This window comes from Dryas octopetala, chromosome 2, assembly GCF_963921425.1.
Source record: "Dryas octopetala chromosome 2, drDryOcto1.1, whole genome shotgun sequence".
NCBI lineage: Eukaryota > Viridiplantae > Streptophyta > Magnoliopsida > Rosales > Rosaceae > Dryas > Dryas octopetala.
Genome location: NC_141367.1, coordinates 16,865,324 through 16,893,156, shown reverse-complemented (window position 1 = coordinate 16,893,156; position 27,833 = coordinate 16,865,324). Strand labels below are relative to the sequence as shown.

General features: G+C 34.9%; 3 protein-coding genes across 3 annotated transcripts; all 3 read right to left on the bottom strand.

Moving 5' to 3' along the window:
- Nucleotides 1–1,706: 1,706 nt before the first annotated feature.
- Nucleotides 1,707–5,221, bottom strand: LOC147293544 (uncharacterized). The gene is made up of 6 exons (XM_086232825.1): nucleotides 4,551–5,221; nucleotides 4,038–4,404; nucleotides 2,787–2,871; nucleotides 2,506–2,592; nucleotides 2,154–2,396; nucleotides 1,707–2,066 (listed from the first exon to the last, which is right to left on the bottom strand). Exons 1-6 carry the CDS (start codon nucleotides 4,697–4,699, stop codon nucleotides 1,990–1,992), a joined length of 1,008 nt encoding a protein of 335 aa, XP_086088951.1. The 5' UTR covers nucleotides 4,700–5,221; the 3' UTR covers nucleotides 1,707–1,989.
- A 10,376-nt stretch (nucleotides 5,222–15,597) lies between these two features.
- On the bottom strand, nucleotides 15,598–17,667 carry LOC147293543 (P-loop containing nucleoside triphosphate hydrolases superfamily protein). The gene has a single exon (XM_086232976.1). The coding sequence runs from the start codon at nucleotides 17,332–17,334 to the stop codon at nucleotides 15,763–15,765; it is 1,572 nt and encodes a 523-aa protein (XP_086089102.1). The 5' UTR covers nucleotides 17,335–17,667; the 3' UTR covers nucleotides 15,598–15,762.
- Nucleotides 17,668–25,413: 7,746 nt separating this feature from the next.
- Nucleotides 25,414–27,114, bottom strand: LOC147293542 (protein YIP4b-like). The gene is made up of 3 exons (XM_086232861.1): nucleotides 26,493–27,114; nucleotides 26,315–26,389; nucleotides 25,414–25,827 (listed from the first exon to the last, which is right to left on the bottom strand). The coding sequence occupies exons 1-3, from the start codon at nucleotides 27,006–27,008 to the stop codon at nucleotides 25,567–25,569; spliced, it is 852 nt and encodes a 283-aa protein (XP_086088987.1). The 5' UTR covers nucleotides 27,009–27,114; the 3' UTR covers nucleotides 25,414–25,566.
- Between the last annotated feature and the right edge of the window lie 719 nt (nucleotides 27,115–27,833).

The window sequence follows — 27,833 nt, the reverse complement described above, 5'->3', positions numbered from 1 at the left end:
GAGAACGAGAACGAGAGTTTGGGCGGCAAGAGTGAGTTGTTGAAACTTGGAAGAGCGAGGCAGAAAACGTTTTTTCTGTTTATTCTGTTGTTTTTTTGTTATTCTGTTTTAATATAAACGCTCGGGTTAATTATAAATTTATAATTTATCCTCCAAACTATTCGGTGGTGGTTCGTATTTTACCTCCCAAACTAAATTTTTTGACACTTCATCCCCAGCCTATATTTCATTGAACACATAGTCCTCTTCCGGTTAAAAAAAATTCAAATTAACTATTATTTTGCACAAGTATCATTCTCTCTGAGTATCATGTGTGCAAAATTAATAGAAAATACCATTTTTTTAAGGATTGGAGGTCTTATGTTTGACAAAATATAGTATGAGGATTAATTGTTAAAAATATTAATTTGGGGAACAAAGTGGGAACCCCCAATAGTTTGGCAGACAAATTGTAATTAACCCTAAACACTTTCCTTTTTCTTTTCTTTTGTCCAAAATATAGATTTTTTTTTTTTTTCGTAAGGCCAAATCACAGCACACCTAGACAAAACGGCCTAAGTCGAATGAAGCATGCTAATCCAATTTTGAAAAAGATAAATAAATCCACTATACATACCCTAATGTTAAATCAACCCATCTAATATTTGTCAATGTTAAAAATGTTCACTCGATAAAAAAAAGCCCACATTTTAAAAGAAGACATTGTTTTCTTTAGCGTCAAGCGCTCAGCCTCCTTGCCAAACGCTCGATCTACTGTTTATTTTTTATTTTTAAACTTTTGTTTGTTTTGGTCCATTCTCCAACATGGTGAGTTGTGCATTGTAATGTGTAAATTTTTGCTTGTTGAGCATCCACCCAAAATCTAAAAGTTAAATCATATGTCATAAACGATAAGCCAGTGCCAATAAACCATAGGTTGAGTGGCATGCATTTACCAATCAATTGGTTGCATGCTAACCTTGAGAATAGTGTCAGATTCATTGCTACTATCATTTTGAAATATTGCCGCTATCGAATAATAACAACATTTAGACTGTTTGATAGTGACAATTAGTAACGAGAAAAACTTATATGTAATGGGTGTATAAATTCATTCTCACAATAAGTGATCACACGACTAGTATGTGAGAAAATATTTTGAGAGCGTAGATATATCATATATACACCCATTACATAAAAGTTTCTCATTAGTAACAATAAAACGCAGACAGATGTGGCTCCATAAACTTTTTTTTTTTTTCCGCTAATGTAGCTTCATAAACTTGAATTATTTGTTTTATGTTGAATTTATTGGTTTTCACATATTTATATAACATAAAGATTGTTGGAAGTGGCAATGTCAACAAAAAAAAAAAACCCTCAATTTTTTCTTTCAAAACCCACATACAATTTTTCCTAAATATTCAAAATATACCCCCAATTATAAAATGAAAAGAAAAAAAATAAAGTGACATCAAACTATACGCTAGCTTATAATTTTTTGTGAATCTAATGCCATATCATATACGGCCTTGCAAATATAAATTGTTCAACTTTAAATTAGAACTACAGTGAAATCAGACTTGAACTACTGAGACCAAAGATATACTTTAGCAAAAGAAGAAAAACAAGCAAGAGATAATACAAATTCAACAAGTTTGAGCATTTGCCATGTGGCCAACAAAGAAGCTGTACAGATGCCATATAACTTAGCTTGACAACCCCAATAAAAGGAATTGGCATATAAGTGCATTCTTTCAACTAATGACAATCATGATTTTTTAACATAGTTTATTTGAAAAATTCATCGTAAACAAAGGGAATGACATGATTCCAGAAAGGAAAAACTCCTATTATGTCAAGTTATTTAAACACATGCTTTAATTTAATTCCACAAAAGTAGTCTTGCTGTTAAGAATTTATTATCACGTACTAAAAAAATTGTCTACTGTACACCATTCAAATTTGAAGCAAGTGCGCAGAATACGTCAGGCCAAAAATCCCCAGTGCTCATAGTTCTGCATGGAAAATTTTCTCAAGGCAAGATGATACAATAACAGACCCTGCCATATCCCCCACAGCACAGCCTGCAAAAAGAAACATGCACATTTGGATAAGGTCGTACATATGTAATGGACACCAACAGATACAGACCAATTAGGTAATGCACTTACCAATCCACTGACCCGCTGAAGGGCGGTAAAGGGTGGCACCAATACCTGCACCAATTGAAGCAAAAACTAGTGATGCACCACACCTGATAGTAGCACCTGAAACCTTCTTCCCAAGAAGTTTAACTTGTTCTCGTGCATCAGTTTCATCAACCTCTTCTTTAGAGTTTATAAAACGAGAAAAAGATCGGTAGATTTCAATGGCAACTTGGATGAGCCATGACGCTGCAACACCTAGAAAGTGTCCTGCTCAAACATATAAGCATGGACAGCACAGTGAGATTGAAAGCTCAAGCAACCAACAAAATTGAAACCACAATTTTTTTCCTATAGGATACATAAGTTAAAATTTCACCTCTGAAAGTTGTTCTGGTAACACTGAAGAAGAAAACTAAAGTAGGCATTCTTCTTCCAGCTTTCCTTGTGGCCGATTTTGGAACATCTGTACATATTGATTGCATGTGTCACTCGCTTGCACAATATTTTTGAGAAAGCAAAACAGATAGTTGATTAAATTAAATCTTATCTTCTAATTACAAATAAGCTCATCTCTACCATCTGTGAAGGTTTTTTTTTTTAAAACAAAATACCTATTCTATTAAAATGAAAGAGATTTTAATAATTATGGAAAGGTACCTTTGAGAAGTTTCCATGCCATTCTCTGTGAAACATAATGTACAGAAATTCTTTCTAGAATCCGTCTAGTAGTTACCACAGTAGTCTGCAATGGTATAAAAAACAACAATTCAATTAGCTTTGACTTCCATAGTTACTGGTTGACTTACATTCATTGATAGAAAACACATCCATTTGAGAAAAATGCAACACACTGATTTGTTGTATACAAGAATTAGATCCAAGCCTGAGAAATGAAAAAACTTGGTATAATGTTTATTTAAGTAATTACAATTTTTCCTATAAAAAATAAAAGAATTCCCCTAGCACTGTTTCAGGTGAAGATCATATTGGAGAAAGGGACGTTTTAATACATTTAGGGACACTTTTATAGATGGAAGCTGGGAATGGATTTTGCAATTTAATTGCAGCTAACTATTTGATTATCAGTAAAGTTCACTTGAAGGACCAAAGTTCATGATGTTTAGATTTTGTACAAGGCAGGAATTATCATGTGCCAAAAAGTAAAGGATAAATTACTCCCAAGGACAAAAAATGCAAGTTTCTTAGGGATCGGCAGATGCAGATGCATCTGCATTTTGAGCTAAATTTGAAGTTGCATTTGCAGTATTTAAGGCATTTTGAGCTAATTTTCAAGTTGCATATGCAGTGTTTAGGGTGTAGGTGCAAATGCAGGCTGCATTTGCAGCTACCGAGCACTCGGCAAAAATGGCGCTAATTTTGTTATGGGAGGTAAGTTATGGGCCGAGTGAACTGTGGGTTAGGTTTCTTTCTCATTTTGGCCAGCTAGGTAAAGTACCCAAAAGTAAATACAGAAGAAAGAAAGACTCAAAAGGCGAATGCAAAAAGGCAAATCAACTGGGTGCTAATTCGACAAGTAACAAACATGTCCATGACATCCCAGAAACTGGCTTGTTCCATGATGAAATTGATTTTCAAAATAAATGTGACTTGTGGTAAATACACTTTCATCTCATCTATAAACCAGCATAACATTGACAAGAACAAAAAAAGGCTGAAAATCCAACATAATTCTGTCAAGGTTTAATCCTTAACCATCCATAAATTTCTAATGTCTTTCTTCACTACTTATGATGCGTAGGGCATACAAGCACTGCATACTGATTTACAAGTATCATAATTTCGATAAAGCATCCAAAAAACTAATGCTATCAAGAACTCAATGGTTATTGATTTGGTTAAACCAAATTCAACCTAGAAATAAGAATGACAAGAGGGAAAACAACTCACCTCACCAACAATTTGTACTATTGATTTTGTGAATGGAACAACATAATCCACATGCTGCTGCTCTTCTTGAGGGTCCTGCAGGAAATCATCATCATCCTCTTCCAAGTTTGAATGAGGCTCCAAAAGGGGTAAAAAGAACTTTAAAAAAGACCTCAAGGTTGTCATAGTTAGAGCCCTCAATTCGAAAGCCGATAATAGAGGCCTCAACTCAATTTTGTACTCCTTGGTACTGTAATCTTGAAAGATTTTATTCAGAGACTCGTTCTCAAAAAATTTTTGAGATGCACTTAGTAAATTCGAAACTACATAATCTTCAGACCATGCTGCTGCTCCAGCATCACAATAGGCAACTGGGGCTCTAAAATTACTGTTTGCATATATAGCACTCAAATAGTTAGTAAACGATCAAATTTCAGCCAACAACAATCTTCAAAGTAATGGTAAAATAAAACAAATATAGAAAAGTAAGCAATTAATTTCAAGTAGAATACAAGAGAGAGAGAGAGAGAGTACCCGAATAATGATTTATAAGCAACTACAGAGGCAGCTGCAGCAGAAGCAGCGGCTTTCGCTGAGAAAAACCCAGAAGAGTGTACACTTTGGGCTGTATAAAGACTTGGGTTTTTTCTCAATAGATCTAAAACTATAGCTATTCCCGCCATTGTTGCACCCTCAGCAAAAACTAATCCAAACCCACAAACACCCTCAAACCAGAACCAAAAAAAAAAAAAAAACTCTTCTTTGATACTTTATCGCTCTTATTTTCCCGGAATATATACTGGGGCGACGGCCAGAGAGAGAGAGAAAGAGAACAGATCATGTACTTGCTAACTGTGGCGTATGCAGGAATGATTTGGTATGGGTTAAGGTCGAAGTCTGCATCTAGCTCACTTTGTTTTGAACAAATACAAATACATTAATCACGAAAATAGAATAAAAATTGAGGTATATTCCTTACATCAACTAAGAAATAAAATTTATTACAACCAAGCAGCCATCAACAAACAAAACAGAAAAAATAAAAAAAATTATTACAAGTGTTGTACTCTGTTACTTAAAGTCATCAATTATACAACAAAAAAATCATAATAAAAAAGTGTGAATGAGAAAGAAAATGTAAGTTTTTTACTAAGCAAGATCATAATAATGAAGCCAACAAATTCATTTGAAGAACAAATGGAAAAATAAAAAGAACCTAAATATTTGCATGAAGAAAACCCACAACTATATTCAAAAATAGAGAAAGAGAAAGATATTTAAAGGGGGCATGCCATAGAAATGTGAACACATATTTGCATTAAGTTGTTCTCTACATCCCTTGGATGGATTTTTTTAAGTAAACTCTTAAGTCTTAAATAAAATAAAAATAGAAAATACATGCAACATTATTGATCAAATATCAATATCAAGGAAATACAAAACAAAAAATTGCATAAATTTACCCAAAAGTGAGTGTGGAAGGAAATGTCAGAGGAAGAGGTGGGAGGGTGGAGAGTGGCTACGAGAGTGGTGGGAAGTTGGGAACAAACCACCGTTTTGGCCATTTAACAAGTGAAATCCTAAACCCCACATCTTTGTCACGTGATTCAGCCTTTCTTCTTTTTCTTCAATTTAGTTTTTCTCTTTGTGGCATTTTCACAAACACTTGCAACTCGTCTTTGCCCCTCCATCTTCAAGCACCAACCATGGATTCATGGGGTCAAGATTGTTCGCATAGGCTAAGTTTTCAGAGTTCATGGGTTCAATTAACCTCATTAACCCCATTGTAGATCCGCCCTTGTTGCTAAGTGTGGATTAAATTTTGACCATATTTAATCCAATGGTTTAAGATACACAGTCTTGTTTTTCTTCTTTGTAATTAAGTTTTATATTTTTTTAGAACAAATTATAAGTAGGTATAAACAAAGAGTAAAATTTCGGTTTCGAGAAAATTTTCAATGTAAATTTTCGCGGCAATTTTGATTTTGACAAAATTAGACAAAAACGACGAAAATTGCTATCAAAATACGAAAATTTTAAATGAAACTTGACCATATGTTTATTTAACATATTATTTACTACATTAATAAAAAATATTGAAGAAACCAAATTATATAGTAGGTTTCATATGATATAAGGTGAATATAATGCGCGCCGGAGGCAAATACTGTTAAAAAAATGAGTCACTAATTAATAATTCTTCTATATATACTTTAATACTCTTTATACTCTATAATTTATACACTAAACCTTATATACTTTTATAATTTATACTTTATATTGTTTAGGATATTAGAGTTTAGGCCTTTTAGGGTATTTTAAATTATTTTTTATATAAAAATGTATTAAGGTTTAAAAACAATTAAACGAAACACCAAAACGGTCAAACGAAACCTCAAACCTTTTTTTTTTTTCCAATTGCCCAAAAGCCCCAAACCTCAATCAACCCTAAACCTTTATTTTTTTGTTCTTTTCTTTTCTTTTCTTTTTCTTTTTTCCTTTTTTTCTCTTTTTTTTTTTTTTTTCTTTCCTTCTGTTTCTTCCCCCGTGACTCTCCAGTCTTCCTCTCATTTCTCAGTTTCTCTGAAACAGTACGTGAAACCTTCTCTTTCTCTCTCCCTCATCCCTCTCTGATCTCTTCTCTCTCCTCCCCGATCTCTCTCTCTTCCTCATCTCCCTCCCCGGATCTCTTCTTTCTGCTGATCTCTTCTTCCTCTCCCTCCCAGATCTCTTCTCTCCTTCCGGCGACGGGCAGCTCTGCCTCTGCCTCCCCTCTCTTCTTCCGGTCTCTACCTCCGAAAATTTCGGCGAAATTTGAACAAAATTAATTTGGTATGGTGTTAAAATTTTCATATCCCAAAAAAATGAAATTTTCGGCGAAACAAAATTTTACTCCTTGGGTATAAATCAATTAATGTTATAAAAATAATAGAATAGAAAGAGAAGTGATCAAGAATTGAGGGATCATCTTTTCACTCACATAAGTCCTTTATTTATAGGCTTCAGGGATGTCTTGGGATGAACACCCAAGTCTCCTTGTTTTACATGAAATAAGACTCTTATTGATTATGTAATACATCAGATAAATAATAAACGCATCTGATAAATATGTTAGGTAAATATGAACAGTCACATAAATAATAATATTCATAACTCTCCCTTGGATGTCCATTACATATCAAATATGCCTAATTAAAAACCTTACAAGCCAAAACTCTATGGGAAAAAGACTAGCTAAGGAAAAGAGTACAATCTTCATGTGTTTCTCATAACTGTGGCAGATGTGCAACACTGCCTCATTAAAACCTTGCCAGGAAAACCCAATGAGACAAAAACCTTGGACGAAGGGAAAAAAGTACATTGTGATGACACGCTCCCCCTGATGCTGATATGAGTTCTTCAATCAATGACAGTTGTCTCGTTAAAACCCTACTTGGAAAACCCAGTAGGATAAAACCAAAGCGAAGGAAAAAGAGTGCAACAATTTGCAAGATCATTGATACAATTTTGGATGCGCTTAATTAAAACCTTGCTAGAAAAAAACCTAGTGGGAAAAAACCTTGTCAAAGGAAAAAGAGAGCACGTAAAATGGTTGAATGCTCCTTATGAATTACTCCCTCTGATAACAAAGCTTTAATCTAACTGGTTGATAATTCATCTCAAATGTCAACTTCTAGACAATGAAGTTTGGCAGTGCTAGTATACATATGCTTTTAAGAATATCAGTAGAGGATCATCCATTGAATTCCTGTTGAGATTTAAACAATGCCAACAAAATATAGTTCCACTAAATCAAGTGGCCGGTTAGATATAATTCTCAAATCTCATGTACTCCCTATTATAGATAAGAAATCGAACAATTAAAAGAAAGAAATCAATACTTGGATCATTGGAGGAATTACGTGGTATAACCAGCCATTAATATATACAAATTTTCGTATGTTTTCAAAGGCTCTTCAGGAGCTCCAATTGATTTATCCAAGAGTTTTGAATACGTTGCAACAACATTGAATTCGAATTCGATTTATCTATCACCAAAGTACTCATTAAGGCAATTTAAACCATATTTATAGTAAAAAACTTGACTACATAATTTGAGTTTCAGGCTCTTTGAATCCTTCAAGGATTTGCTTTAAGCAACTCATGTATTTCATTGCACTATGTTTATTTCAATATAAAGTGGGCTTTAAATCCTTAAGAAATCGCTTGGTAATGTGCCTCAAGCATTTCATAAATGTTAATCTTCATATGCAGTGAACACGTTTCGTGGCTGCATTTATAGTAGGAGAATCTCAAATCTCATGTCTCATTGAGAAATCGTGTGCCATATTAGCGATTTAATTTCGCTTTACAACAAACACTCATTTGCAACCTTTATGGTTTATTATCTCTAATTTGGTGTTTGAACTATAGGTCTAACCAATCCACACTTCTCAATCATAATCAATTTTACTGGAATTGCCTCTTTCTAGTTTGGCCAATCATTTTATTTGTCGACATTATCATAAACGTGGTTTCACATCATCATATATAGCCCTTAATCAATTCAGTACATACTGTGAATCAATATATCATTGATGATCACCTTGTTTGTATCCCACAATTCTCTTATGCATGCATAATAGATATTTCAAGCTATTAGGTACTCAAGCCTCTTCAAGGGCTTTAATTCTCATCTCATAGACTTGTGTATTTTTTAAGACTGTCATCTCATTTGGATGATCATTTAGAGAATGTGGATAAATCAATTGGGCTTGTATGTACCTTTCAATATAATCTTTACATTTTGGAGTCTATAGATTTACAACGCTAAAGGCGTGTCATATATTCATTTGACTACCAGTTGTCCTATAAAGACATCAATTTGAACAAAGGCTTTTGCAATCGTAGCATGTGACTTTGTCACTTTATTTGTATCAATTTATATTTCAATTTATTTGCAATTTAGGCAAGTGTATGTTCATTTGAACCTTAAGTTCACATTTATTTAAACAAGGATCAAGTAAAGTTAATGCTAATGCATTCCATAAATTTCACGTCGTTCTACAGGAATCGGCTTTTCTCCCCCTAATGGCGGGAAAATTATCACCCTTTATGGGTTCATGATATCATATTTCCTTTGAAAAATTTCATAGGTTCAAATGATCTTTGAGCCATTTACTTGCTCTATCATTAAATGTTCATCCAAAATCCACACCATGAAGGTGAAGCTCAATATTAATGATCCATAAAAGATAATTGTCATGAAATTTAAGCTTGACAATATTCGACTTTTGAAAATCCGAAATAATCCCATAGGATTCAATATAAATAGAACTTTAAGTTCATGTCAGATTTTGATCAATTCAATGAGCCTTAAAATGTGGGCTATAAGATCATAGAACAATAGGTTCTTGATAATTTCTTTATATATGTAGAACTGTAGGTTCTAATAAATCATTGAATTTGTTGAATTGTGACACTTTTGATTCCAATGGAAATTCAAGAAATTAACTTCATGTTCTTGATTGAAATTTATGGGAATAGTAGATTTTAATTGTACACTTTTGAACATTTGGTTCTTCAAAATCTTTGTACATGTACGACTAGATCAATGAGTTCTTGAGAGAACATGAACTTCAAGTTCATATGATATATTTTTGTATATGCCCAAAAAAAATTTCATGGAACGGGTTCCAACAGAGTTTTTGCATGTAATGCATATTAATTCTTAGGCGCGCATCGTCAAGTTAAAACTTTGTTCCTTTCATTATTGGCCCATAACATTTAATTAGGATTGCAAACCCTACAATTGCACTAAATATATGCATTTTCATGTAACAATCATGGAACTTTTTTCAGGCTCATGGCCATCAAAGCAAGGAATTGCAGGTTGCACAAAAGTTTCTGATGAGAGTTGTTGCTGCAATACAAGAGTGAGTAGAAGAGAGCTGCTGCTCAGTGAAGACTTTCTACACGAACTCTGTTTTTTTTTTTTCTGTCTGTAACTCTGATACCAAATGTAAACTCAAAGAAAATAGAAGACAGTAGACTGAAATTGATTCAACTTGATTGATCATTAATTGATTGAGTGAAACCATTTAAAATAGAATAAACAAAACTGACTTAGCACATAGCTTGGAACAACAGGTTCCCTGACTAACAGACTTTCACCACTACTGGGATATCCCTACAGACTAGGAAACAACCAGACAACTAAGTCCCATAAGAATAGGACATCCTACACCAACTTATTCAATAATTAATAAGTAAATAATAATAATCTTTAACAACTGGGGCTCTAAAATTACTGTTTGCATATATAGCACTCAAATAGTTAGTAAACGATCAAATTTCAGCCAACGACAATCTTCAAAGTAATGGTAAAATAAAACAAATATAGAAAAGTAAGCAATTAATTTCAAGTAAAATATAATAGAGAGAGAGAGAGAGAGAGAGAGAGAGAGAGAGAGAGAGAGAGAATACTCGAATAATGATTTATAAGCAACTACAGAAGCAGCAGCTTTGGCTGAGAAAAACCCAGAAGAGTGTACAGCTTGGGCTGTATAAAGACTTGGGTTTTTTCTCAATAGATCTAAAACTATAGCTATTCCCGCCATTGTTGCACCCTCTAAAGCAAAAACTAATCCCAACCCACAAACACCCTCAAACCAGAACCATAAAAAAAAAAAAAAAAAAAAAAAACTCTTCTTTGATACTTTATCGCTCTTATTTTCCCGGAATATATACTGGGGCGACGGCCAGAGAGAGAGAAAGAGAACAGATCAATACACAGTATGGGATTTCCTCTAGCAAGTAAAGTGTGGATTAAATTTTGACGATATTTAATCCAACGATTTAAGATATACAGTCTTGTTTTACTTATTTGGTAATTATGTCATATTTTTTTAGAGCAGATTATTCTTAGATGTAACCATATAAATCAATTAATATATTATAAGTGCTAATTTGATTTGGTTAAAATCAAAAATTTTACCATTGAAAACTACAAACCGCTCATTTTGGTTTGATTTGATTTGATAGTAAAATAAACTAAATTCGATCCGGTCAATTTAGTTCGATTCGTAACTCAGTTTTTAGGAGAGTTTTGAAATGACTAGAGGGCTTAAAATTACAAATTTTTTTTTTAATCCTCAATTTTCAACCTAGGACAAGTCATTGCTAAGAGAAAATCATTAGAATTATGGAGACCCGGAGAACTGTTAGGATATTAGGCTATATGCTATTGGGCTCATTGAGATTCTGGCATGGCCTACTGGTTATTATATGGGTTGGGCATTGCATTCACATTTCATTGCCAACTAGTCAAGAACCCACATAGACTGTAATATCTAGACATTTCCACATCAATTCCTTTAACCACCTAAACACAACAGTACAACGCCGATAAACCAACCCACTTACCCTAAATCCCAGCCCAAAGGCATAACCAATATAGCCCATGCCAGATTTGCCTTTCCAACTCGATATCAAAATCAATGTATATATATATTTATATATATGTTTAATCAGAGCCATTCAGTTAAGATATATCTCATTGTAAGCATAATGAGGTATAGTTTGAAGGACCCACTTCATATCGTAGTTTGATAATCGAGGTCGTCTATATTTTAAGTCTCAATTTAAAGATTATTCATGCAAAAAATTAGAAAAATAAGAAATCATTTAACTATTTGATTAAATAGTCATCATTTCAAGTATTTACCAAAATTATTATGTTTATCTATTTATTTGATCACAATAAGATGTCTTAACGGTTTCTAATTTGTCTAATTTTTTGCAAAGACGATTTTTGAATTAAAACTTAGAAAATAAAAGGTTTCAATTATCGAACTACAATATAGAGTAATTTCTATAAGTCATATCTCATTATTCCTAAAAATGTGATATACTTCAAGCAAAGAGTCCTCTATGTATAATAATACATATCATACATATGTATATACTTGGCGAGACTTGTGGGTATTACTCAAACCCGCCCTGCTGAACGTGGGCTTTATTTTTTATATCCCTAAAACCAATTTTGTATCCCAGATTTACCCCTAATAGAATAAGGCCGATGGCTACTCAACCCGACCTCATTCGGTCATCCCTAGTTTGGACAACCAGTTCAGTCAACAAATTCATCAGCTCTAATTGTTTTATGGGATTAATGTCATTTTATTCTTCAGACTATTACACTTATATCAATTTGCTCCCCAGATTTTTAATTTGGAAAATTAAGGACCCTCACTTTTTCAATTTCCAATTGAGGTTTTTTCGTCAATTTTCATATTTTTCATTCAAAATGTAGGGATGATCAACCAAAATTTAGCGTGAAATGAAGAAAGGAAAAATGATGCATGAAGAAAAAATGGTAAGATCTAAATGAAAGAGACCATTTTGCCCACAAAGATTTGGATGAAAAATGTGTAAATTATCAGGAGAACCTCAATTGGCAAAATTGAAAAAGTCAAGGTCCTTATTTTTCAAATTAAAAGTTTAAGGAGCAAACTGGTACAAGTATAATAATTTGAGGAGTAAAATAATATTAATCTCTTGTTTTATTAATAGGTCTAACATCATCAGGTACGGTTGAAAGGTATATTTTACTTTTGATTAAGCTGCACACCATTGAACTTATTCTCATTTTTGGATATGCCAATGGGCATCATTGGACTAATTGTTGGGACAAAATGCAAACCGTACTTTCTTTTGTTGTGGGACAAGTAACATGCCTCAATGGGGAACAATAAGAATCAAAATCTTTGTGTTGATTTCCATGGAAGAGAAATACTGAAATTAATAGGAGGCAATGATGTTATATGCTTAACATGGATGGTGATGTTTAGGAATGGATGCCTGCTTTCCCAAATTGAAATAGGCATGGATGGTGCATTTTGCTTCTTCTTCTTTATTTGTATTAGGCCAGGAAAGGAAAAATGAAATGACATGTTGGCTATAGTTAAAAGAAGAAGAACAGTGGCCCAAAAAAAAAAAAAATAAGAAGAATGGTCAAAATTCTTTGCAATTATAAATACTAGCATCTTGGTACGCCCCCTCCGCAAGTGTCAATTTTATTTTTACTTTGTTTTTTGTTTTTTTTTTTGTTCTTATTTGTTATTTCTACCCCTCTCTTCACTTTTTAAGATAATGAGATATGTTTTGTATTTTTAAATTTTATTTTAATCATTATATTTTACAACTATACCCTTATTTATTATGTTGTTTTAAAATGATTGATTTGTTGAATAAAACGTATTTTAGGCAATACTGTTTTGGTAAAGCCTATAACACTAAACTTTTCTCATAACTTTCTAATAGTAAAGATATACAACTTTCTTTCAACCTCTGGAACTTCTTTATAGTCTATTCATCTTTATAACTTGTACGGCTTTTTTTCACAAAAATCAATTTAACACAAAATTCGTACATATTGTGTATTGGTAGATAGTAATGTTTGGATGACTATATTTATTCACCAAATATGCATCTTGAATGTAACAAAAGATTTGAATTATAAAAGTAATTTATCCAAACTGATTCCTATTAAAAAAATGATGAGAAAATTAGCAAAACGGCATTGATGCCTAGCACTAATTAGGAATTTGAATCCTCTACTAATTATTTTGGTATTATTGTATTGATTTTATATTTACGTCTAAAACTAACATAAATTGAATATGAGAAGCACGTGTCTATCTTATTCTTTTCCTACCAAAAGAAAGAGGAAAAGAGAAAAGGAAACAAGAAAAGAAAAATAAAACTTTGTTGAATACACTCAAAAGGTGCACCTTTAATTTTATGGCCTTGATGCTACTCACAAAGTCACAAGGCATGTTTTTCATGACAAAAATTTAGAGGTTGTTTGTCACATGTCACCACGCAGGCCAAGATCTACTCTGGGCTTGACAATCCATTGCCTTTCCAACTCAATATCAAAATCAACACCAAAAAAATGTCAACTTTTTCCTCATTAGAAGCAAAGACTTTTCTCGCTGCTTTTGCAAACTCAATCCTCCTTTTCCAAACACAAAATCTGGGGCTTGTTTGGCTGTTTCACCTTTCCATGCGTCTTATTCCCAAAGTACCCTCTGTGTTCCTATCCATTAACACAGCTGTTTCAAACATGGCATAATTAGTAGAAAACTCTCTCCCTAGGAGTGGAATATCATTGGAGTCAAACTTGAGTGCAAGCAGACAAAGCAAACTCAAAATTTTGTGAGAAAAACTCAATTGGGTTACCAAACCCTTTCTCTGTTTTTCAAATGCAAGCTGAGATCAATAATGAAATACATTTTTTTTCCCTTTAATCAATTCCCTGAAGAATTTTGTTTTTCTGAGTTAAAATGACACCGATTTCCAGAAAAAAAAAAAAAAAAAAAAAAAGTGAACTTTTTTTTTTCTTCAAAGAACTTTTAAATTCTGCATAAAAAGAACATGAATGAAGGGTACGTGTAGCATAACCCTTAAAAACATCCACTTTGAAACCACTTTGCTTAAGATTTTTCTTGGGAAAAGGCAAACCTATTTTCTTAACCTACTCACTTCTCATGCTATATTATTGGTAGACAATCACTAAACCACAAGATGTAAATCACTCTTCTCTCTAAAATGTAAACAGTATCGAAGCAACTCCCTCTTAGTTAACATGATAAATGATAAAAGATTGTTGTTGTAGATTTTGAATTTAGAACCTTCTGAAAACTCTGATAGTTTAGACAATTATGAAACCTCAAAAACTTAAATTTTTACAAAATAAATCAACAATAGTTACAATATATATCAAACTAGTTACTTAGTAGTAATTCAAGCCACCACACATGATATGGCCAAATACCTTCGGATAGTTGTAGTCACAACATAACTGTCATAACCATTGGTATTCATTTTGTGGCAACGTTTTAAATCACTTGGTAACCATGAAAACACAGTCTTGGTTAACCATGAAAATACAGTCAGTAACTGTTGCATCGCAATATACTGATCGACATCCAAACTTTATTCCAACTCCAATAAAATATTTTGCTTTGAATTAATGCCAACCATTAGATTTTATCCAATGGTTACTAAAAGAGGCATAAGAACTGGTGGGGGGCTTATAAGTTATAATCATATAATGTAAATAAATTCCCAAATCCCAACATCTCCATCAAGAGGCAAAGCTGCCCATGTGCACTCCAGCCCCCCCAGCTGCTCTCTCACAAACAGCTCAGCCTCAGCTAGCTAGCACATAGCAAGTGTAATGGCCTAATGGGTAAATCTGTAAATTCCAATGACAAACCCCCAAAAGACCCTCCTAAATATAACAACTTAACAAGATATGAATGGAAACATCTGCACCAATTTTTTAATACATAAAATAAAGCAATGTAGAAAAGAACTCGTATCATAATCATATGGCCAACCAAACCACATGAAACTAGCCTTATCTATGGATCACATATAATAGTATTAATTTCATTATTCTTTTGGCTGCTGCAACTAAATTAATAGATTTTGATTTCATCATTCAAAAAACTACCAACACAGATATTTTTTTTTTGGTTTTATAACATGTTAGAATTGGATAGAAAGCTTTTCATTTTCTCATGTTCTTCGGTTCTTCCCAAGCCCCCAAAACAAAAAATTTGAAGATCAATATTCAATATTCAGCCTTTTCCATTTTCCAACCCCCATTTTAATTTCTCTCTGCACCAAAACACAAAAAAGCCAAAAAAAAAAAAAAAAAGAGATAAAAGTGATAAAAGAAACCCAATAATAATCTTCATTTTTCCTTCATGTCATCATCATCGCCTTCTTTTTGATGATCATCATCACCTTTCTTGCAGCTGTCCTCAAAGTTTAGGTCACACCCTTGTTTATTAGGACTCTCCAATGCCCTCTTCTCCTGCTCCTCTTCTTCATCTTCCACCAAATCATGATCATCACCTTTAATCTTCTTCTGGTTCCTCTCTGCCCTCACCTTCAAAGCCTCCACCAACTCCCTCACAGCCTTGTCCTTATCCCTCCTGTTCTTGATCAACACCTCACTCACATCAGCTGGGGTCATCCCAGCCTTCTCCAAAACCCCTTCCAATTCCTCCACAACCCCACAACCCAAATCCCCCTCCTCAAACCCCAAGTAATTCCTCAGCAGAATCTTCAATGACGGCAATGAACAATGACTCATAAATATATGCATATCCATCCTACCACTCCTCAACAATGCAGGGTCAAGCTTCTCAATGTGGTTGGTTGTGAACACAAAAATCCTCTCACTCCCACAACAAGACCACAACCCATCAGTGAAATTCAATAACCCTGAAAGCGTAATCGAATTCCCACCACTCTCTTCACCACCAACCCCACCTCCAGCTGAATCATAGTAATTGGTCCTACCAGGACTGGTCAAATTAGTACCAGCACTATTCTTCTTCTTCCTATTAGTCAGATTGATTGAACAATCAATGTCCTCAATCACAATAATAGACTTAGAACTAGTCTTCATCAGCAACTTCCTCAGCTCAGAATTAGTATGCACCTCAGTGAGCTCAAGATCATATATATCGTACCCAAGAAAATTGGCCATGGCAGCAATCATGCTCGATTTCCCAGTTCCCGGGGGACCATAAAGAAGGTAACCCCTCTTCCAGGCCCTCCCTGTTTTCTGATAAAAGCTTTGTCCATTGGCAAAGTCGTTAAGGTCGTCCATGATCTCCTTCTTCAATTTCGGGTCCATAGCCAATGTGTCAAACGTGCTTGGATGCTTGAAAGGCACTGATTCCCATGGATGGCCTCTCGAATCCAACGACCCACCTCGCGAATTCGTGTATAGTAGCCGATCTTGATTCTTTCTCCGAATCTCATTAGCCTTGTCCATTATGAAATCCAAGTATGTATTGAGAATGAGGTACTTGTCTCTCTTCTTGACTCGCAGAGTGAAACCCCTTTTCTCTTCCGGCAATGGCCGCCAGGAGAAGGTCTGGGACTGCCGCTGGGTGACCACGTGTTCCCAGAGGACGGTGACGCCGTTGAAGGTGTCGACCATGCAGTCGTTGTTGGAGAGGCCGAAGGTGATGGCGCTGGAGTTGAGGGCGCGCGTGAGGCTGAGGCGCGTGCCAGAGATGGAGACGGTGGAGCTCAGGTAGAGCTGGACGGCGTTGTAGAGCTCGTTGGTGTTGACGCCGTCGATCTCAGTGATGTCGAAGTAGTAGTAGGAGGAGAACCAGTGGAAGAGCTTGTTGAACAGCTTGACAATGGCGAAGCGAAGCTCAGGTGGGAACACTGCTTGGAGGAGGCTCTGGCAGAAGGCCAACACGCCTAGTAAGGAGGCCAAGGAGGTCCAATACTCTTTCATTGTTTTGATATGTGTGTGGTTGTTTTGGTATTGGGTGGTGTAAATTGTGGAGAGAGAGAGAGAGAGAGATGACTGGTGAGTGATGAGTGTGTATGGTTTGAAGAGATGGGTTTGGGTAAGTGAGGATTTGAGAAGAGGGGGTGAGAATTCTTGAGTTTCTAAGAAATGGGTTTGGCTCAATTTATAGAGAATGAGGAAGTGAGAATTTAGAAATGGGTTTCTCTCAATTTATAGGAGTTCGGGGATTTTGGAATTATTTTGTTTATTTGAAGGGACTGTGGAAACTGAGAAGTTAGTGGACTGAGAGTCTGAGAGAGAGGGAGGGAGAATAAAGCAGAGGTGAAAAGAAAAGAAAAAAATGGTTGAAAAGGGAAAAGGGATGGCTTATGAGATGGGAGGAAGTGGCTGGCCAAGAGGGGTCGGATATAAGTACAAAGAGAACAGCAGGGGGGTAGGAAAAAACAAAAAGGGTTTCTGGAATTTGGGGTTGGGAAGAATCAGAGATGGGGCCTATTGGGTTTTGGGGATTGAGTGATTTACAGGGGTTTTTGTTGGACTTTTGCCCTGTATGCTATTATGGAGAATTTGAATGAGTTGCTCCCTTGTTGCTCTCTGCCATGAAGGACCAAGGATTGTGAAATGAGAGAGGGGTGATGTTTCAAGATCTTGGAATGGGACAAATTAAGAATGAGATTAATGGGATGTACTGCTACATTCACCCCCTAATCAATACACAAGTTCACCACTTGAGTGAAATAACGCATATATTAGCGAAAGTTTGAATCATTTCAGTATATTGAGAATTTACGAAAAATTTTAAGTGAGAACATTAGCAAGCGTTTGCATTTTAGTTGGCGTTCGAACACCCATTAATGTCTGTAAGTGCGGAAATTTACCATACAATAATACGAGTGGGTAAAAATGTGAATTGGTTGGAAAGCCTGTAATAAAACCGGCTCCCTATTGAATCCCAGAAAGGTAAAATACACATGTGCATGTGGGTTTGCGAGCATTATATGGAATAAGTTAATATCATATAACAGATCATTAATGGGTTTAACAAATAACAACTTAACAAATTTATATGAGATAAGAAAGGAAAGCAGAAAAAATATAAGCAGGCATTGATAGAAGGTAATATTGGACCCCATTCAGCTTTTGGGTCACATGTAACTATGTAGTCTATGTTTGGAGATGAGAGGTTTATACTACCTCCAATGGTTTGTCACTAATTGCAACAGATTTTCTGCCCAAAGTTGCTTGAAGTAGTCAAGGAAATCTTGAAAGATTGAGAATGCAGTTCACAATAAAATGGATTGGATTTGGATATGGTGGTGATTCTCTTTTTCGGATTTTGAGTGTTTTTTAATTTTGAAATCAGCAAATAATCCTTGGTTTGAGACTTTGAGGCCATTTTCTGGGGCTCTTATTAATGTGGTTTAGTAGGGTCTTACTCTTATCTTAAGCTAAACCAATGTGGCAGTATCCCCATAACAAGTGTCTAACTCTTAAAGGGTGAAGGGTGCTGAGCCCATCCTGTATACACAACACTATGGGGTTAATGCATGTGTAGGGTTGTTATGATGGGTTCTGTGCACAAGGATCTGTGTTCTTAGCCTGTCCTAGAGGTCTGAGACACACCCTTTTTTATGCCTTATATTTATTGGATTTTCAAAGCCTATTTCACCCATTAAATGGTTTTATAATGGTAGGTATCTATGTGTGATGAATGATGATGATTAATAAAAAGGGTACAGCAGCTCCAGTATTGATAACCAAGTAGCCACAAGTCCATAACCACATCCTCTAAATTCGCGTGAATGGGACTCTCCATATCAATTTCAAATTCAAGTATATGAATAATGGAGCAAAAGGAAAAAGAGGGTGGAAGAAGATGGGGAGGAGGGAGAAATAGAAAATATTTTTTTTCTTTTAGAAGAAGAACAAAATTAGTTGTTACGTGTAATATGATAAGAACAAAAGTTTTAAAGTTGGTGACATTGTTTATGTGTGCAAAACAATTTCAAATGGTTGTCATTATCAGCTAGTAATATATGAGTAATTGCAAATCAATTTCCCAAACAAAACATTTTGTTTCCACCAAAGTTTATGGGTATGAATAAAATCAAAATCAACATGAAATTCAAAATAATTCTTGTTTTTTATTTATATAATATTTAACTTAATACTCATTATAATTCTAATTCATTACTCTACTCATTATCTCTATTTGAGTTATGCTTATGTTAAGCTTGTAGACAAATTTCAAACTAACCTTAAAAATGTGGGAAACATAAAATTATTAGAAAGACTAATTCAAACTATATTTGATCTATGTTGGACCACTTTTCTTTTTCTTTTTTCAAATATAAATGCCTCTACACTTCTAATTTGCCATGTAGACTATGTAGTTGACATAATTGATACATAATAATTAAAGGGACATCTAGAATTTGATGCAAATTACTCTCAAATGAGGGTGGGACCTTATCTATTATTAAGGGTGTGAGGATAACAAAAACAACTTTGTATTACTATTACATTACAAATCAATGTAGCAAATAATCATTGTCATATTTGTGTGTATTATTATTGATAAATGAGAACCAGCTTGACTGCTTGAGCCAGCTTATTGATAAGTGCGTGGGAAATCAGAGCGTGGGTGTTGTCTCTCAACCATGACAACAGCTTGAGCCAGCTACATAACCTACATCTATAAACATATACACATAAATGTGAAAAGATTAATCAGAATAAATTTAGATACAAAAACCCAGTTAAAAGATACCAGGTGGGATAAGAATCAATCTCTATTCTATCATAACTTTTGTTTTGTTGCTTTTTGTTTTTCCATTTTTTGATAAATGAGAAGTGATCACCAACTGTTTGATGATATGTGTGTGAGATAGAAAGAAAGAAATATTCTGAAAGGTTGGGTTGGCTCTTTGTCCAAAGCAGCCTCATTGCTTGCAAAATCGCTTGGAGAATCGTTTTGGGCTTCGTTCCTCTGACTCCCATTTCCATCATTTCGTCACCAAAAAAAAAAACTCGACCCCACAAAACAGAGAGCATAGATGACCAGACTTGCAAGTAAAGCTCGGCCACCACGTAAAGCAACCTGTGTTTTTTGGTCTCAGTATTAATGGCCGTACGAGCTCACCACAAACACAGACTGTCACACACAGCACAATTCACAAACACGTAATCTCTGGATCAAAATGATAGTTACAAATGGACTGTCACAATTACAGTGACTCAGTGAGCATCTCAGAACTCAGAAGACGAGTAGGTCGGACCGTACAGTTGTGAGTTTTTCATTTCATGCCCACGTAAACCAAAACCAAACAGCAGTTATGATAAAACTGTACCATCTTCACTGTTTTCTTCACTGTTTTCCACAGTAGCAGCATCAGTTGATGATGATGCTCCATACATATAGAATTATAGACGGATGGACTGCGTGTATACAACTATACACCACACCCATACGTAATAGTGCTAATCTTTTTAGTGAAATTCGAAATGCCAAATTACATTTTATTCCATGCAATTTAGTTTATTTTTCAATTTAATCCATATTGTTCAAAGAAGTTTCAATTAAATCTATATGATTTACTTTAATTTGTATTTGAGGTCGAATTCGATTGCAAACTAAAATAAATTAAGAGAATTTGACTAAAACTTTTTGAAGCATACGAACTAGAGTAAGAAAAATTGAAAATTATCCAAACTGCAAAAACAATATATAGTGTAACTTGACCACCAAAACAAAAGTGTAACTTGCATTCATATATACATAATCGTTTTCTAATGAAGGATCCATTAAAATTATTAAATAAGGTTTTTAAATGAATATATTGTTTTTTTGGGCAAATAAATGAATATATTGTAGGACATACTTTACATTGTAATTTAATGATCCGAACTATTTATTTTTTAATTTTTTATTTAAAAATCAACCTTAAAAAAATTAGATAAATTTGAAATCATTAAGATATATAATTGTCATCGAATAAATGGAATAATACTAAAATGATCACAATTTAAACAAACAGATGATTTTTTATTTGTCTAATTTTAATTTGCAGGATGGTCCTAGACTATTTGGATTATTAAACTACAATGTAGAGTATATCTTACAATGCTTAAAAGTTAAAACTTGCTTTAAGATTAACTCTTGAGTTTTTGAGAAACTACACAAAATTTGTATTCATTAATCCATCGCCCATATTCACATTGCAGTGAACAATTTTAGAGACAGACTATATATTTGTAGTCATATTCTCTTTGTTACTATATATGGGGTTTTAGTGATCAACCAAAACTACACATCATTGCCTCTTATATGCACTCAGTAATTATATTATGCGCAGCTAGAGAAAGTTGACAAAGAAAGATAAGAGATTCACAAAAGGAAAAAAGAAAAAAGAAAGAGAAGAGGAAATTTATCTCCATATATGCATACAATATGAGTTTGTCTCAGTAGTTCTGCCAATTAGCTGATTTCCATTGCTAGTTTATAAAAGTCCAGCCATATATTTTGACAATTTCGTTCTTATCTTTAACCAATTAAGCCTCAAATGTGAAAAGAGAGTTCATGCTTGAACACATGTTTAGTATCATGACCCAAAAAAAAAAAAAAAAAAAAACAACACATGTTTAGTATTATATATAAAATGAAAATTCAACAATCTGGCAATTTGTTAATAAAATATTTATTTAATTATAACTCATCGAACCCATTACCTAGTATCTTAAAAGTTACAATACAAGGGCCTACTGTCAAGTCATATCAGAATCTGAATTCTAAAGGAGAAAATGCAGCAAATGCTCTTTTCTTGCTTTCCTATCTTCCTCAGAATTCTGAAGATGAAAGCAAATGTTTTTTACTCTTCTATGTTCACTCAAAATCTTGGGCTTTGACTTTTTAACTCAAAATCTGGTCAAAACTGCACCACAATCTTACCTATCTATAAATGCCACTATTCATTACTTCTTTCCTGGAAAGCTGTTTTTGTGGGTAATTATGAATCGTGATGGGTCAGGTTTGGGTAATTTATTAAACCCATTTTATTATAGAAAATTCCTTTTCCAAATATTGGAGAGGCTTCCTTGATTTGATTATTTTAGGAAAAACTCGTAAATGATCCATTTTAATGAGACATTTATAATCTTGATTTATGTTTTGTTTTTATTTTCTCTTTGGACCTGTTTTCAATCATATTTACGACACAAATATATCCACTAGACTAACTCGATTCTAAAATCAACATTTTTAAGCTTTTATGTATATTCGATCAATTCGACTCCAATTTTGACCTTCTTGATCTTTTGAGTAATTTGATTTCTAAATAAATTCATTATTCAAAAGAATTAACTTTTCAAAACACGGGTCAAAATTATAAACGTCTTGTTGAAATGAATCATTTTATAAAGTGCCCATTAGTGATGAAATGAATCATATTTTATAGTGTCCCAAAGAGCAATAAACATGGATTTTATCACTGTGTGTGCAGTGTCTAGTCATCTCACTAACATGGAAGCCCTATAGATCCTGTACTTGGAAGCTGCTGGCTTTTGGCTTCTTGACCTTGGGATAATTGGATGATTGACGGTTTAAACCAATGGAGCATATGAGAGTAGTCCACACATTTTAAAATCTAAACCAACAGAGCCAATTCATTGCATGTGTGCCCATAGGAAAAAAGCGTACCTATCACATTTTACACATTCTCTATGTCTATTTTTCTCATAAGAGACATAAACACAATAAAGGGTTAATTACAATTTATCTTCCCTAACTATCGGGGGATTTGCACTTTGTTTCCCAAATTAAATATTTTTACACTTCACCTCAAAACTATGTTTTATCAAACATTTAACTAGGAGTGGAATCAGTTCGGTTACCGAACCGATTCACCTAAATTGAAAACTGTCTCGACATCAGTGAAAAGGGGAGGAACGCAACTGTTACCGCCACCGACAAGTTCAGTTTCTGACAACTTCGGTATCGGTGGTGGTTTGCCAGCTTCTCGATGGTGGTCGGTCACCTTCTCTCTCCTCTCTCTTCTTCTCCGGCCACATTGCCAATTCTCTTCTTCTTCTCCGGCTCCCTCGCCTACAACACCTCTTCTTCTTCTTTAAGGCCTCCACGCACTGCCAAGCCCGCGCCCAGCCTCTAACCCAAAGAAGAAGAAGAAGAAGAACACATTGGGTAACCTGCAAAACCAGGAGAAGAAGAATAACATACTGAAGAAGAAGAGAGATTGCAGATATGGGCGGTGTATTTTTCGGTGTCGGTATTCCGATGGTTCGTGATATCGCATGCCGTTTTCGACGCCGATACCAAGCCGACCGGTCGTCAGTTATTCGATATTTGCGGTTAAAAACCCAGCCTTACATTTAACCCTCTTCCATAAAAAAAAGTCAAATGAGCCATTTTTTTTACCTTTCTGAGCGCCACGTGTGCAAAACTAACAAAGAATACTATTTTTTTTTTACGGATTGAAGGTCTTTTGTATGACGGAATATAATATGGAGGATTAACTGTCAAAAAATTAATTTGAGGGGCAAAGTGCGAATTCCCCAATAATTTAGAAGGATAAATTATAATTGACCCCAAAATAAATGTATAAATCCGTTACATAGAAGCCTTTCTTGTGCCAGCGGTACTGGTTGATTCAACTAGTTGCGATATTTGTCTCAACCCCTGTGGGCTTAATTTGTAGGCTTTTTGTCAGTACTAAGCGATCTAGTGGTTCATTGAACTTTGACCCAATCTGGTGGGCTGGGCTGGGCTGGGTGACCTCCTAATAGTGGGGTTTAGTTTAAGGTTATATTATAGTCTTGACTCTTGAGAGATTCTTTGGACAAACAACAGTTCTTTATGAACATCTAAGGTTGATCAATGCTTAAAAGGTCAACGACCCTACATTTGGAGTAGCCCTAGGATTGCTCAATACTAGATACGAACTCAAAATGATACGACTGGATTGTCAAAAACAATTACCAATGTGTAAAGGGTTTAGTACTTTTTTTTTTGGGTATTACACAGCTTTACTAAATCGAGAACTTGATTTCTTTTCATTTCTTCTTTCCAAGTGTTGAGGAATCAGACCACGCACTGACAACCTGAACTACAGATGGTTGCAACTGTTACAACTCTTTCACATCCATTGAGAATTTCTGAGATTGGAGACCTTTATATAGATTGTTCAGAAAATCAAAGAAAAATAAAAAATCATTTCGAGGAAAAAAAAAAAAAAAAAGGACTCTCAAGTTCTAAAGAACATGAGAGGAGGAAACTATTCTCATCTTTCACATTTTCCTGAAGAATACCCGTGTGCTAATTAACAAAATACTGGGAATATTTGCAGGCAACCCCTAATACAGTGCTTAAAATCTCACTTCTGCATGCAAATAACTTTACTTACAGTGCAGGACATCAAGATCTATGATGTAAAATTAGTGATGCAAACACTTAGGGATTGGGAGAGCTTCAATGTTTATAGTAGCAGGGGCAAAGTCTTCAGGATGTGGCATGTCTTTTTCTTTTCTCCTCTTTTTTCCTTTATGAGGCTCAGTGGTGAGCTAAATTACTTGATATGCTTGACATGATATAATAGGATACCTTTAAGAGCACATCTATGGCTGAATCATATAATAACTAAAGCCCACCAGCATGTCCTCAAGGAAAAAATCTTGTATGCGGGTCTCTCACATTCAACCCTTCATGTGCTCGTCACATGACCAATTATATGCAACGTTGTACAAAAATTTCTAGCCCTAATGACAGCAACTGACCTAGGTGTGATAACATGCCCCCAATACCACAGGCATGACAGGGTTCAATGTTCTGGTTACAACCTCTGTTTTCCTAAAAAAATCATAGTAAAAGTTCACATGCATGCACGGCTTTAAACACACGCATTTACAATGCAATTCAGAAATTTCATTCAAAAAAAGATTTAGTGCTTCTAAGTTTCTAACCATAATCACATTTGTTTTGGTATAAATTGCATCACACGTCACATTGAACATGAATGAAGTACTCATCTTATCACAGCAGTTGCAAGTATGAGACGTGATAGCATTAAAAATTATGTAAGAAGTTTCATACAACAAATATGATATAGGCAGAGACAGAAGGAGCTCCCAAATCGCAAGCAACAAGTCAGAAAATGAAGCACCCCACAAAATTCCTATGTAACAGCAATGCTTAGTTCTGATGTTTTAATCAATGGCAATGATGAGAAAACCAACAGATACATACAGTAGGAAAACAGGGTAAAGCGCGAGGGCTTTTCTCCTGGGGTTGACAGCTGAACTCATGAAAGGATAGGCAGACCAAGAACTCCATGCCAATGTTACGCTCACCACAACAACCTTCAATATCACATTGTCCTTCACCATACAGATTAGGGCTCCAATGTCCAGAGGGAATAAGCAATAACCCAGCAGACTTAGGCTCTGGAAGAAAATTATGTGTCCACCCTGAAAAGACAACATTTTTAAGCTTCTTACTTTTTTAGTAGAATCATCTCATGCCAAAATAACTAGCATTCTACATTTTCAGACTATAAATCAGGACAACAAATTCTACCTAATCAACGGTCATGATTTGATTTAGAGTCTACAACATAACATGCTAACATACTATATTGCTTCACACCACACGAGTTTATTTTTTCTTCTTCTTCTATAGATACTACATGCAAGTAAGAAGATTTCTAATGAAGGCATCTTAGTTTTATGGATTTACACATTCGTCCGGAACTCTACCCAATCTACGATTCAGAGTCTGACAACATTCCATGCTAACACCGCATGAGAAAAATACTCTATTTTTTTCACTATAGATAATACATTCTAATGGAGGCATCTTAGTTTTACGGATTTCCCATTCACATGAAAATTTTTGAGTTCTAAAACCCAACAGAAACAAATCAACATAAGTATAGAGACAGAGATGGGTAAGTACCAGTAGGAGTACATTCAATGTCAAAATGACAGCACCAGCAGCAAGCACAGCAAATGCAACAGCAAAAACCTCAGACTGAAAACAATTTCCAATTCGTCATTCGATCAAGTAAAACACAAGCTAATATTGAAATCAAATGAAACAAAAAAAAAAAAAAAAGCCCATGAAAGATGATCACCTTCTTGACGGAAGCAGACCATGAAAGCGTGAGACCCAGGAACACAATGAAGAAGAAGGGACCCCAAAGATCCCAATCTCTGAGAGCCTTTCCGGGGTCCTCACGATACGGGTTGGGAAACACCACCAGCTTCAAATTACTAACAATCCTTGACAAGTCTCTTTTGACGGTGTCCCAAACGGGCTCCGTTAAGGTGTTGGGCGGGGACCCGAACCCGGAAGCGGAGATGTTGGGGTTGGGGCCGTTGTTGGCGGAGGGAATTGGGGGAGGGGCGGGGACAGATGGCGGCTTCTTATTGGCGGAGGAGGCGGGGGCGGAGGGCAGGGGGAGGTTGGATTGGATGAAGGGGGAGGAGGAGACGGGGATGGAGGCGCGTGGGGGACTAGGGGGTTTAGCGGGGAGGACGGCAGAGGGACCCACAGATTGGACGCTGGCGTTGATCAGGTTCTCGATCTCGTCGATGTCCGATTGGGACGACGGGTGGAGTGGAACGGTGTCGCTGTGGGAATGCGACATTTTTGGATCTGGTGGTGAAGAAAGTGCAGAGCTGAAGAAGAAGAAGAAGAAGAACAAGGGGGTAGTAGATCTACTGATCTGAGCAACAAAGAGGTTTTCGTGAAGGAAATGGGAATTTCGATTAAACGTCGCCGTTTGGGGATTGACGAAATATTTAATAAATTAATAAACGTGCGTGAGGGAAAATGTCACCTTACTTTTTACCAAAAATGTGACCTTACTAGTTACTAGGCTCGACCATCGGGCTTAAAAGCTTCTCTAAAAATTCTTTAAATCTCATTTTGCTGACCTATATGACAATTTAATGAGTTAAAATTATAAGCTTATTGATGTTAACTACTAAATTTTAATAATTTTTTAGTTTAGGTATCAAAATTAAATAGTATTTTAGATTAGATACTAGTTGAAAAGTCAAACAAAATAATAAAGTAAAAGGTATTAGAATTTATAAATATTACATCACATGCCACTACAATAAAAAAATAAAAAAAATATTACATTACAAATATTACATTAATTTATACTATATTGTATTAAAAAAAAATCAATCTAGTCACAACTTAACTGTGACTGTCTTAGTAAATTGAAAGAGACAACTCACACCACTATACTATGTATTATTTTGAGTAAAAATATTATTTTAACCTCTATTTATACTATATTGTAGTATAATTTCTCTAAAAAAAATTTAATTAAGTTACAACTTAACTGTGACTGTCTCACAACTTAGATGTGATTGTCGTTCAATCACAACTAAATTTGAAGTTGTGAGTGTCGTACAGTCACAACTAAATATAAAGTTGAGACTACATTAGCAAATTTTCA